Genomic DNA, 13,901 nt, shown 5'->3' with positions numbered 1-13,901 from the left:
ATAGAATCCACCTGTGTGTAATCAAGTCTCCGTATAAATGCACCTGCACTGTGATAGTCTCAGAGGTCCGTTTAAAGTGCAGAGAGCATCATGAAGAACAAGGAACACACCAGGCAGGTCCGAGATACTGTTGCGGAGAAGTTTAAAGCCGGATTTGGATACAAAAAGATTTCCCAAGCTTTAAACATCCCAAGGAGCACTGTGCAAGCGATAGTATTGAAATGGAAGGAGTATCAGACCACTGCAAATCTACGAAGACCTGGCCGTCCCTCTAAACTTTCAGCTCATACAAGGAGAAGACTGATCAGAGATGCAGCCAAGAGGCCCATGATCACTCTGGATGAACTGCAGAGATCTACAGCTGAGGTGGGAGACTCTGTCCATAGGACAACAATCAGTCGTATACTGCACAAATCTGGCCTTTATGGAAGAGTGGCAAGATCATGATTGTGTCCCACTTGTTGTTGATTCTTCACAATTTAAAAAAAATTAAAGTTTTATATCTTTATGTTTGAAGCCTGAAATGTGGCAAAAGGTCGAAAAGTTCAAGGGGGCCGAATACTTTCGCAAGGCACTGTATATATATATATATATATATATATATTTCAGAAAAAAATTCTAGCAGATTGGTGAATGCAGAAACAGATTGTGAATAGGAATTGGGTAGATTACCTGCAGTGAACATTTTTTTAAAGTTCGGTCATCTCCCGCCGCAAAACATATCTACGTCGATTCTAGCAAACTGTGTGCATGAAATTAATTTCTATATTATGCAATGTTCACACATCCAGGCCGTTGCATGAATCACACTTTTACACGAGTCGGCAAGAAATAAACTTTCACCCAAAGCTGATAAAGAAAACCTGCGACTTCAAACGGCGCAGCAGCTTCTAGAAGTCCCATGCGCTGTCATACCCGCTATGTCCCCGGCTACAGTATGCTTGATGACACACGACTCTTTTGTCTTCAATCCAGATGTCATCCACTGACGAGAACATTTCATCTGCAGGTGCATTAGTGTCTTTAAATGCCAAAACAAATTCTGCAGAGAACACGCCATTACAGGGGGTAATGCTATTTTCATCTCTTAAGGTAAGTGTCTCAATGGTTGTCACAAAGGTGACAACAGCATTTAAGTCAATGACAATATCCCAAAACTGGAGCAATTTCTAAAAAGCCATAGCAATATTAATTTTTTTTTTTTTTTGTCCTTATATAAAAAAAAAAAAAAAAAAAATCTTACATAACTGTTTTCCCTTTTTGTTGTGTAGATCTGTTTCTGCGTCTCATTTAAACTGGAACTTCAGCCAAAACTTTCCGTTATTATTGTTTTAATGTGGAAAAAGTTGGAAAAATATTAAATTAAAATCTGCTTATATTTTGCCTTTTCTGGTTCCTCATTAACATGATAATGAAATGTTTCAATAAAATCATTTAGTTATTTTGTTTTTTTATTCAATAACTTATTATAGACCATGTGATATCATCACTGGGCACCTGTGCATCTCTAGGCACTGCACCAGATCATGGCTGGTGGGAGGGGCCATAGGCAACATCGCCTATCCTGAAAACATCAGAGCACCCTGCCTCAGTATTTCTTTTAACCACTTAAAGACCACAATAAGTATACATGCGTTGCAGCTTTGAAGTGCTTTACCGGGGTTATGGCTGAAGCTAGACATTTGCAGTTCATTTCGTTCCGAAAAAAAATTCAGACAAATTTTTCAATATTTGGAAGTTCGGATGTATCCAAATTTTCAAATTACAATAGTAACTAATTTAAACAAATCCGAAATAGCTAAACGAATATTCCACACGAAATTCAAATTCAAATAGTTTTTGAATTGAATTTAAATCATTTTCAAATCGAATTTGAATTTCAGAAAATAATAAAATAGAATACAAAATAAAGGAATAGAATAGAAAAAAAATAGAATAGAATAGAAAATAATAGGATAGAAAATGAAAGATTAAAATATAATAGAGTAAAACAGAACAGAGTACAAAATAAAAAAATGAAAAAAAATAGAATAGAGGGATATAATATATAATAAATTAATAGAATAGAAAATAAAAGAATAGGACAGAATACAAAAGAATAGCGTAAAACAGAACAAAATAGAATAAAAAAAAATAATAAAAAAATAACTAAATACAATAGAATAGAAAATAAAGAAATAGAATAGATTTAAAAAAAAAAGAATAGAATAGGATAAAATAGAATATAACCATCTTCTGAAATTTGAATTTAAAATAGAATACATTTGAATTTAAATAGAATAAAAATTAGAATAGAACAGAAAGAAAACAACCTTCTTCCGAAATTTGAATAGAATAAAGTTGAATTTGAATAGAATAGAAAAGAATGGAGTAGAAAATAGAAGAATAGAAAAAACAATAGAATAGAATACAATAGAATTGAAAATGAAATAATAGAAAAGAATAAAATAGAAAAAACAATATAATTGAATAGAAAGAAAATATCCATCTTCTGAAATTCGAATTTTTAAATAGAATAAATTTGAATTTGAATAGAATGGAAAAGAATAGAATAGAAAAAAAAACTATAGAATAAAACAGAAAGAACATACCATCTTCCAAAATTCTAATTTTGAATAGAATAAATTTGATTTAGAATGGATTTAGAATGGAATTCAAATTCAAATTGATTCCATTTTTCCAAATTGGGTCGAATTTAGAATAGATTTGAATTCAAATTAACTAAACTAATTCCTAAAATGAAGAAACGAGCCATAACCCTAGTTTTTCTTTTCAGCTGGTGGCTTTACACGCACATGAACTTTAATGGCAGCCCAGTCTTAGTCCGTAGGGTTCAATATTGAGTTTCCCACCCTTTGCAGCTATAACAGCTTCAACTCTTCTGGGAAGGCTGTCCACAAGGTCATGTTAGAACAGGAAGGGACCATTCCCAAACTGTCCCCACAAAGTTGGGAGCATGACATTGTCCAAAATGTCTTGGTATGCTGACGCCTTAAGAGTTCCCTTCACTGGAACTAAGGGGCCAAGCCCAATCCCTGAAAAACAACCCCACAGCATAATCCCCCCTCCACCAAATGGTTTGGATCAGTGCTCAAAGCAAGGTCTATAAAGACATGGATGAGCGAGTTTGGGGTGGAGGAACTTGACTGTCCTGACCTCAACCTTTGAGACGATTTAGAGTGCAGACTGCAAGCCAGGCCTTTTCGTTCAACATCAGTGCCTGACCTCACAAATGCGCTTCTGGAAGAATGGTCAAACATTCCCATAGAAACACTCCTATACCTTGTGGACATCCTTTCCAGAAGAGTTGAAGCTGTTATAGCTGCAAAGGGAGGACCAACTCAATATTGAACCCTACGGACTATGACTGGGATGCCATTAAAGTTCATGTGTGTGTAGAGTTGCCACCTCATCCCTTTAATCCAGGACACATATTAATTACACAGGTTCTGAGGCTGATATAATGCACATTAGGCACTAAGTGAGTTTAATTACCACCTTAATCAGCCAAATCAATAGGTGGAGGGGGATTGTGGTGTGGGGTTGTTTTTCAGGGTTTGGGGTGGGCCCCTTAGTTCCAGTGAAGGGAACTCTTAAGGCGTCAGCATACCAAGAGATTTTGGACAATTTCATGCTCCCAACTTTGAGGGAACGGTTTGGGGATGGTCCCTTCCTGTTCCAACATGACTGCGCACCATTGCACAAAGCAAGGTCCATAAAGACACACTCCTAAACTTTGTAGACAGCCTTCCCAGAAGAGTTGAAGCGGTTATAGCTGCAATGGGGGGTGGGCCAGCTCAATATGGAACCCTACAGACTAAGACCGGGATGCCATTAAAGTTCATGTGCATGTAAGGTTGCCACCTCATCCCTTTAATCCAGGACACATATTACACGGGTTCTGAGGCTGATATGATGCACATAAGGCACTAAGGCTCCTTTCACACGGTCCGCCTCCATAGGCAGACTCCGTGCTGCTCAGCGGGGATCGATACACTGATCCTCGCTGAGCAGGCAGGTGACAGCTCCGTTTCCGCTCTGTGTGCAGAGAGGGAGGTGTCAGAGCCCGCTGTTCTCTATGGAGAGATCGGATGAAAGCGGACTGCCTGTCCGCGCTCATCCAATCCCATCCGATCCGATCCCCTGGACGGATGGAAAATAGGGTTTCCATCTGTCAAGATTTCACGGACAGGATCGGATGCGGATGGCAGGGGGTGTCAGTGGACATGTCACCGCTGACATCCACTGCCCCATAGGGATGCATGGAGGATCCGATCAGATCTGCCTAAAAAACTGACAGGCGGATCAGATCGGATCGTTCTAATGAAGGGACCCTAAGTGAGTTTAATTAGCACCTCAATCAGCCACAGAACCTGTGTAATTAATGTGTGTCCTGGTTTAACCACTTAAGCCCCGGACGATTTACCCCCCTTCCTGACCAGGGCATATTTTGCTATTTGGCACTGCGTGACTTTAACAGACAATTGCGCGGTCGCGCGACGCTGTACCCAAATGAAATTGACGTCCTTTTTTTCCCACAAACAGAGCTTTCTTTTGGTGGTATTTGATCACCTGTGCGGTTTTTTCATCATGCGCTATAAACAAAAAAAGAGTAACAATTTTGCAAAAATAACAATATTTTTCACATTTTTTTATATGAAATTCCCCCCCCCCCAAAAAAAAAAAATTAAAAATCAAAATTTTTTAACATTTTAGGCCAATTTGTTTTCTGCTACATATGTTTGGTAAAAAAAAAATCGCAAAAAGCGTATTTTGATTGGTTTGCGCAAAAGTTATTGCGTTTACTAACTAAGGGAAAGATTTTTGTCATTTTTATTTTTTTTTAACAAGTAATGGCGGCGATCTGCAATTTTTTTTGCGCGACTGCGACATTGCGGCGGACAGATCGGACCCTTGACTGACATTTTTGACACTTTTGGGGTAACCAGTGACATTACTACAGTAATCAGTGCTATACATATGCACTGTTACTGTAAAAATTACACTGGCAGGGAAGGGGTTAACTTTATTGGAGAAGGAGGGGTTAAGTGTGTCTCTAGGGGCGTGTTTCTAAACTGTGATTGGATGTGGCTTTTCATGTAACAGCAGAGATCTACAGTCCTACATAGCAGGACCGTATCATCTCTGCTGTTACACAGGGGAGAATGGCAGGCGGCTTTGTTTACATTAGCCGCCTGCCTTTCTCCCGGTGTAACCGACGATCGCGAGTGAGCGGCGGACATCGGGTCCGCCGGGCACACGCGCGCGGGGGGGGGGGGTCCGTGAGCGAGCGGGAGCGCGCCTTTCGGCGGTGCACGCTCGCTCCCTAGAGCCTCACAGGCTAGCGACGTAGACCTACGTCACTTTGCCTGTGAGGGGCTGACTGCCGACGTAGATAGTCGTTAGGCAGTCGGCAAGTGGTTAAAGGGATGAGGTGGCAACCCTATGTGCACGTAAAGGCAGGTGTCCCAATACTTTTGACAACTTTGTCTAACTTTGGTAGACAAGGTGTTAAAGCGTCCGTTTTTAAGTTACATTTTGATAACCTCAGCTATTTGAAGAGGCAGTGGAGGCACCCGACCAAAATAGCAGGTTTGGCACACTCTCAGGCTGATCCCCTTTCCAAAACGCAATCAGACGTTACATTCTATCCCCCGTGTGGATGGATAGGCAGCACACATCTCCAGTCTTTGAGTGTCATTGTGCACAGAATGGTTCTTTACAGTCTCTAATCAGGGAATTTTCTGTTAAACAATGAAGAGATAATTCCCTGTTGACCCAAGGACCTTTTTGAAGCGCATAAATACCCTGATTGCAAAATAAAGAATAGTTCTGTACAATTGCCTATTGATAAGGCACTATTATATCACAGATCAAAAAGTCTGTAAAATATTAAAATGAAATAACTATTAAAGTTTTTTTTTTTTTTCTTTTGTCAAAAAAAGCTAAATGTAATAAAATTCTGCAAAGTAGGATATATATTTGCAGAACGATTTCAAAGTTGGTAATCTGGTGGCAAAACCGTTTACTATGTACTTAAAGTGGAGTTCCACCCTATTTTTATACTTACCTCCATCTTCTCGCTCCGGGTCACCTGAAAAAGAAATGGATAATCGCATATTTTTTTACTTACCTCGTAGCGAAGAAAATATACTTACCTTACTTCCTTCTTCCTCCTTCCTCGGCCGCGGCCCGTCGTCACTTCCTGGCTCTGCAATGATTCCTGGGAGCTGGACGTCATAGCTCCCAGGAATCATTGCGCCTGCACCGGCCCCGACGTCAGTTCCGGGTCGCGCGCGTCATCCCCTTCTAAACAGCTTCTGGGCATGCCCAGAAGCTGTGGAGGGATGACGCGCGCGACCCGGAAGTGACGTCGGGGCCGGCGCAGAGCATCGTGGGACCAAAGAAGGCGGAAGAAGACGCCGAAGAGGACGCGCTGGCTTCAAGCTGCCCACATCTGAGATGGCAGCGCTGGACAAGACGTTTGCAAGGTAAGTATTTGTCCTAACAGGTAAGTGCAACCCGGGACAGATCAGAGGCTAGCCATTGTGGAATGTACTAGCCCTGACTGTCCCGGGGGTATTAAAAAAAAAAAAAAAAATCCAGGGTGGAACTCCGCTTTAAAGCTGAACTCTGGTCAGTTTACAAGAAAAGATGCCTTGTGGCTGTCCTCCCAATCCCCTCCCTTCAAATATTGAAGCAGTGGTTAAATCTGTTTATATGTTGCCCTCTTTGTTTCCCCCCTCCTCCCATCCTCATTAACCACTTGCGGACCAGAGGGATTTGCCCCCATTCTTTGCGATTCGGTGCTGCGTCACTGCGTAACGGACAATTGCGCGGTCGTGCAACGCTGTACCCAAATAAAATTGATGTCCTTTTTTTTCCACAAATAGAGCTTTGTTTTGGTGGTATTTGGAGATTTTTATTTTTTTTTTTGCATAAACAAAAAAAGAGCGACAATTCCTAAAAAAAAAACAAAACAAAAAAAAAAAAAACAATATTTTTTACATTCTGCTATATAACTCCCCAACACCCCCGTGTTCTGTTCTCACTACACGTATGCCCCAGACGTGTGCAGCTCAACATACAGCTAAACCTTTAATCCTATAATAACCAGTCCTTTTGTAACTTAAGGCTTTATTCCAGTGAAAGAATGGTGGTCACATGAAACAGATTGCAAGTCAGATGGATATGCAAATAGGATTGTGAATAGGTGAAACTGTAAATAAACAGATAAAGCATACAATCAGTATACAAACATAAACGATATATGCACTGAGTATATAACTATAAGTTCATGGGCATACCAGCGATTCTTCCAAGAGGGGTTCAGGAATCTCCCACAGCAACCTCAGATGCTGTCTGGCTGTGTCCATGAGGTGTTCTAAAATGGAGATTTTCTCAGAGAGGGGTGGAACTAATACTCAGTAATATAGAGCAAGAAATACCATAAAGAACTGTCCAACAATCGTCTTTGTCACAGTGGCATCTTGTGGACAATATTGGTATTACAACTTCCAATAACATTGATTACTTCTAAGCTGAAGGCATGACACCCCGAAAAATTGAAAAATCTAAGTTTTTCATCCTTTTAGGCCAATTTGTTTTCTGCTAGATATTTTTGGTAAGAAAAAAAAATCGCAATAAGCTAATTTTGATTGGTTTGTGCAAAGGTTATCACGTCTACAAACTAGGAGAAAGATTTATGTCATTTTTATTTTCTATTTTATTAGTAACAGTGGTGATCAGCTATTTTTAGCAGGATTGCGACATTGCGGCGGACAGATCGGACCCCTAACTGACATTTTTGACACTTTTGGGGGGGACCAGTAACATTACTACAGTAATCAGTGCTAAAAATATGCACCATTACTGTAATAGTGACACTGGAAGGGAAGGGATTAACACAGTTTTAAGGGTGAGCCTAGGGGGTGTTTTCTAACTGTATGGGGGATGGACTTGTGAAATGATCATAGAGACCTGTGATCCTATAAAGAAGGATCACAGGCGCTCTGTGATCATTCCATAGAGAACAACGATCGGCTGTGTTTACAACAGCTGACCGTTCTTCTGTCTCAGCAGGGAGCGATCACGAGTGCCCGGCAGCAATCGCGGCCGCTGGCCCTGTGAATCGCCATCCTTGCTGCCTAGTTGGGGCGGGAGCGCGCCATCGATGGCGCACGCTCGCCCCCCAGCTCCCCCTCCACGAACCAACGTACCCATACGTCGATTCGCGCAGCCGAGCCAGCCAGCCGCAGTATATATGCGGTGGACGGTCTGCAAGCAATTAACATGCTAATTAGGTTTTAAAACAAAATATTTCTGATTTTATTGCATACTTCTCTATGCAATGCAGGCAGATCATGGCTGGTGGTAGGGGCTGGCAGGCTGCTGTACATAGCTCTGTGAAAACATCATAGCACCCTGCCTCAGTTTGCTTTTCAAGAGCCCTCATCCCTGATGCAAGCAGTGGAATGCTCTTGGGAGGAGTTATGCAAACTTATGTAAACATAATGAACCTCGAACCGAAGAGGGAGAAAAACAGTGCCACCCTTATTTTTCCCAAATTCACAAGTAAGCGACAATATGATCAGATTCTTTTAAAGAATACATTTTATTGGGGTTTAAAGCAGAACAACAGAAGTAAACTTACAGAAGACATGGAAAATAAAAGTGCATTAAGAAGAAGGTACACTACCATTGTTTAACAAATTGACCAATTAGGCCACATGTGTCAAACACAAGGCCTGTGGGCCGAATCCGGCCCTCCAGGCTATTTCATGTGCCCCCGGACCTCTCCTGCAGCTGCTGCAGCCCCTTTGTTTCTGCCCCTATCTGTCTCAGTCAGCAGCAGAGAGGACAGGACTCCTCCGCCAGATCCTGAGCTTCCCCATTTGGCTGCAGCAAGGCTTATCTCTGCTCCCCCCTTCCCCTTCTCAGCAATCAAAAGCAGAGAGGAGGAAAGAACTCCTCCGCCAGATCCTGAGCTTCTCCATTTAGCTGCAGCAAGGCTTATCTCTGCTCCCCCCTTCCCCTTCTCAGCAATCAGAAGCAGAGAGGAGGAAAGACCTCCTCCGCCAGATCCTGAGCTTCTCCATTTGGCTGCAGCAAGGCTTATCTCTGCTCCCCCCTTCCCCTTCTCAGCAATCAAAAGCAGAGAGGAGGAAAGAACTCCTCCGCCAGATCCTGAGCTTCTCCATTTGGCTGCAGCAAGGCTTATCTCTGCTACCCCCTTCTCAACAACTTTATATTATTACCCCTCAGGGTGTTAAACACCTTTTACAGGGACCAGAAAAGAGGCCAGCATCTGCAGCTCAGTGGTGCTCATTTTTTGAAGGATACTGGTAGAGCCATTATAGCCATTATTACGCGAGCCAGTAATGGACTAGCTCTGAAGTGAATTGCACAGTTGCCAAAAACCAGGCAATTTTGCCAAGTATCTTTATATTTTAATCCTGTTTATTTGACCTTTGTTAGGACCGGTTCACACTGGTGCGATGCCAGACATTGCATGTGATTCACACCGCATTGCTGTGCAGATCACATGTGAGGTCTGTGCAATGCAAATTCAGCCATACAAACTTTTTTTTCGGATCTGATTTTTTGAATCGGATCGCATGACTGTTCTCACCCATGCGATTCAATTCATGTCCGAATTCACAGTTCGTGCTGGGATCTGCACACTGATCTGGGGGTGTCATTAAAGTGGAGTTCCACTCAAAAGTGAAACTTCCGCTTTTAGTAGTCCTGACCCCCTGACATGCCACATTTGGCATGTCATTTTTTTGGGGGGGGGGGGAGCGGTTACCGAGTTTTGACAGGTACCCCTCTCCCACTTCTGCCCGGGCTGCCTAGGCATCTCGAGCGGAAGTTCTCCTCTCCCCCTCCCTCCCTGCAATCTTCTGGGGCACGTCACGGGTCCCAGAAGATTGCCTGGCCAGTCATAACATGCAGCGCGACTCGTGCATGCACAGTGCACACCTAGCTATGAAGCTGCAAGCTGTCACAGCCCGGTGCCCACAGTAGTGATGCCGGCGCCGCGGGGAGAAGACGGAGAGAAGCGAGGCTTCCCCCGGCCGCATCGCTGGATCATGGGACAGGTGAGTGTGTGTTTATTAAAAGTCAGCAGCTATACTTTTTGTAGCTGCTGACTCTTAATAAACACAGAAACCAGTGGAACTCTGCTTTAACTTTGTATTGACACCCTCAGTGGTTCGCAGAGGGCAGTGCGAGAACCCGCACTAGATTCACAGGGTTTCCCGCATCGCACCAGTGTGAGCCGGGAAGCTAAGAGTTAAGTGTGTTCCCGGATTTTCGTTGCCGTGTTTTCTTGGGTCTGATCCTGTGTGCTTTAAAGGGATGAGGGCCCAGATCCTGAGGTTCCTAGAGCGTGGAAGGGAGAGAGAGAATGGGGGGCTCTGCCCCTACACACAGTTTGAGAGCCAGCAAGATATAGGAGGATTGCTGGGACCTGCAGTCCTCCACGAAGCCACCAAAGTATTGAAGTATCGCCTTAATGGACTTTCCTGATCATGGACACTGCCAAGTATGGACTCTATGGATTTTATGCAGGTATGCTGGGGCAGCCAGAAGCCTGAAGTTAGGGACTAGGGATGTAAGGGGCGTGTCTGCACTTTATTCTGCACTGTTACCTGTGAATGTCATCATGCTGACTTATTCCTTTAAGTGATTCTAAAGGCAGAAGGTTTTTTTTATCTTAATGCATTCTATAGATAAAAAAAACCTTTCTGTGTGCAGCAGTCCCCCTTCAGCCCCCCTAATACTTACCTGAGCTCCATCTTGATCTCAGGTAAGTATTAGGGGGGCTAAGGGGGGGGGGGCAATGTTGCATGAGAGACTTGGCTGTGGGGACTTTCCCTCCTGATTGGCTGAGGCAGCAGCCGACCCTATTGGCTCCTGCTGCTATCAATTAAAGTCAATGAGCCAATGAAGAGCGAGAGGGGACAGGGCCAAACCGTGGCTCCGTGTCTGAATGGGCACACAGAGCAGCAGCTTGGCTTGGGTGCCCCTATAGTAAACTGCTTGCTATGAGGGCACTCAGCAGGAGGGAGGGGCTAGGAATACCAGTGAGGGACCCGAGAAGAAGAGGATCTGGGCTGCTCTGTGCAAAACCAACTGTACATAGCAGGTATGTATAACATGTTAGTTATTTTTAACAAAAAAAAAACAAGACTTTAATATTACTTTTAATAAAGCTTTTGAAACTTTGCCATTGCCTGTTCTGAAGTTACTAAAGGGGTGCAATCTAAGTAACCGACACATATAGTCTACAGCTCGGGTCATTAAACACTTTGGGGTATGAAGATATTGGTATAAAGATACTGAAGACAAGGAGTTAGGTGAAGTGAACAAATGAACTTAGCACTAGGTGCATGGCGGGACCCCATACTGTTACTGGGAGTGAGAAAGCAGTGATACCCTGGACAGGTGGATAGGGCATTTGCTCTGTGTGCCCCTCCTAAATGCATAAGTAACTGTGGTGAAGTATAATACATCAAGAGAGTTTACTAGAGTCTGCCTGGGTCGTGAGCATGGCTCAAGTAAAGGTACCCCATGTGTACGGCAGTGACCCTGTACAAAGTGCCTAGCATAGCCCAGAAGGACCCACCTAGGGGTACGTCCCTCATGCGCCCCCAACAAGGAGGGAAACATGGAGGGCGTGGTGACCATTCCACATTCTCCTACCCTCCTACAAGCCAAACCAACCAACCAGCATCTAGTTCATATCCATACAGGTTTTCTATCCCAAGCCCTAGGTGAAGGGGGGATTTTTTGACCTCCAAAACACATAGGAACTCTTTTGATTGTCCTCATGAGCCTTATTGGAATAAAGCTATAGCTCAATCTCTTTTGCAGTGGTGTGGTGCTTCAATTTCCATTTTTGCTAAATTACACAACAGGCCAAGGAAACTGTGGGGTGTAGAAGTTGTTTTCTGAACAGAAAACCTACAACAGCAACATCATTAAATTAAGACTAGATGGCAATACAATATAAGATAACCTTGCTAGTCCAGCGCTATCTTTCCACTTTCCTTGATTGCATGGCCCTGGTACCTTGATGTTCTACTTGACTAACCAATACACATTAGCAGTAAATACAAAATGACATTTTTGGTAACTTTCCTCAATTAAAAGGGAATGATTGACTAATAGCATACAGCAGTGGGATTTTTCAGTCAACAATTAAAGAAAGCAGCTACTGGTGATCAACAATGCCCTGCTACTTGCTCCAAAATTTTCAGTTTGCACCTCGGCTTTCTAGGAAAGAGCATAAGAGGCTAATGCCTCGTACACATGAGTCGAAAATCGGCAGGGAATTTTCGTCCGACGACCGATCTGCCGATTTTCGGCTTGTTAGTATGATGCTTCTGACAACCGACTCCGACTTTTTGCCCGAAATAAATCTGGTGTGCAGGCTATAAAATTTTTGTCTGCCGTCAAAACACGTCCAATTTTCGTGCAGTCAGTACAGATTTCGACAGGGAATAATCTAATGAGCAAGTCTGGGCATGCTCAGAGAAGAAAGAACACAAAGAAAGCAAACCAACACATGACATCACTTCTGAAGTAGAATTTTGTCGGGCGAAAAAATTTGTGTGCAGTCTAGGCACATTCCAACCAACAATACACCACTCTGGACAAAAGACGGACGATCGGTCGGCCGATAATCGTTGCGTGTGTACGGGGCTTAAGAGTGGATTTCTCATTATGTATGATGCGGTTGCCTATTTTTTAAATATTTGCCTTTTTCACAAGGTGTCACAGTAGGTGTAATAACGCAATTCTCTTGTGTATGCATACATTGTAGATTTCTTACTGTACCTTGTGCTGCAAATTTCAGCTCTTTCACGTCTGTGACTGTGGTCCTTTTGTCGAGATTCTTCTTTTCTAATCTTCGATTAGTCCGCCTTTTCTTGGTCTCCCCCCACAGATTTGAACCACCATGCATACTTGGGATGTTGAGAATAGCAATGCCTTCAAGGGAGATGTTGCCCATGTCCATCTGAATGCCATCACACTGTAAAGAAACAAAATCTTTTTAAAAAATAGAAAAATAACTTCTCTACATAGGCAAAATAATATTCAAATATGTTAATGGCCTAATGTCAATTTCAATGGCATGGCTCTACTGTATGAAAAGACTTGAGTTGGTGCCTCTTTTTCTGCCCTCCACCATGCTAAAAAAAAAAAAAAGTTTATTAGACTACCCCTGCAAGAACATTCCCCCCCAACCAGGTGACAGTACCCATACTGTATAGTGTATTGGTGTATTGGTAGACCTCCAAGCTGTGGTTTATTGGGACATCCTAGGGTCTCCTGGGATGAAGTTCCAAGACCTTCAGCTTAAAAAAAAAAATATTCATCTCTTCTTTATGTTCAGGGCTTTGTGACAACATATAGAAGTGTTGGCCCTAGTTTACTCAACAATTTTTTGTACCATTTCATATACCAAAATGATTTTCACATAGTTTTGTCTGCACATATGGTGACTTATATAATAAGCTGTTTTTTGTTACCTGATATATTTAAATATTAGGCAGGGAAAAAATGCAGCAAAATAATTAAATGCAATTTAATTTATTTTAATGTATATATTTTTTTTATAACTAATACCATATTAATAATATACTCCTATTTTTACCTATATAAATCAACCTCAAACATACAATGATCAGCCATAACATTATGGGGTTGATTTACTAAAGGCAAATAGACTGCTGCTCCAGAACATAGTAAATGCGCAGAAGCTCTGCTGACTTCCATCCACTGGCGGCTGGGGGGCAGACAGACCACACCATACCCCCCCCCCCGGACCACACCAGCTCCAGCCCACACACCATACCCCCCTTGCCGGCTCACTCACCCTGGACTGACATGTG

General features: G+C 42.7%; 1 protein-coding gene across 1 annotated transcript in view; it reads right to left on the bottom strand.

Moving 5' to 3' along the window:
- Window positions 1-13,901, bottom strand: part of DGKB (diacylglycerol kinase beta) — a 905,602-nt gene that overhangs the window by 161,947 nt on the left and 729,754 nt on the right. Inside the window, exon 23 of the mRNA XM_082259056.1 lies at window positions 12,844-13,039. Coding sequence (XP_082115182.1) covers window positions 12,844-13,039 — 196 coding nt within the window. The remainder of the gene's footprint in view (window positions 1-12,843; window positions 13,040-13,901) is intronic.

The sequence above is a fragment of the Pelophylax lessonae genome (genome assembly GCF_965119305.1).
Source record: "Pelophylax lessonae genome assembly, chromosome: 5".
In the NCBI taxonomy this organism is placed as follows: Eukaryota; Metazoa; Chordata; class Amphibia; order Anura; family Ranidae; genus Pelophylax; species Pelophylax lessonae.
The sequence above is the reverse complement of the archived record's forward strand: the minus strand, read 5'-3'. Positions and strand labels throughout refer to the sequence as shown.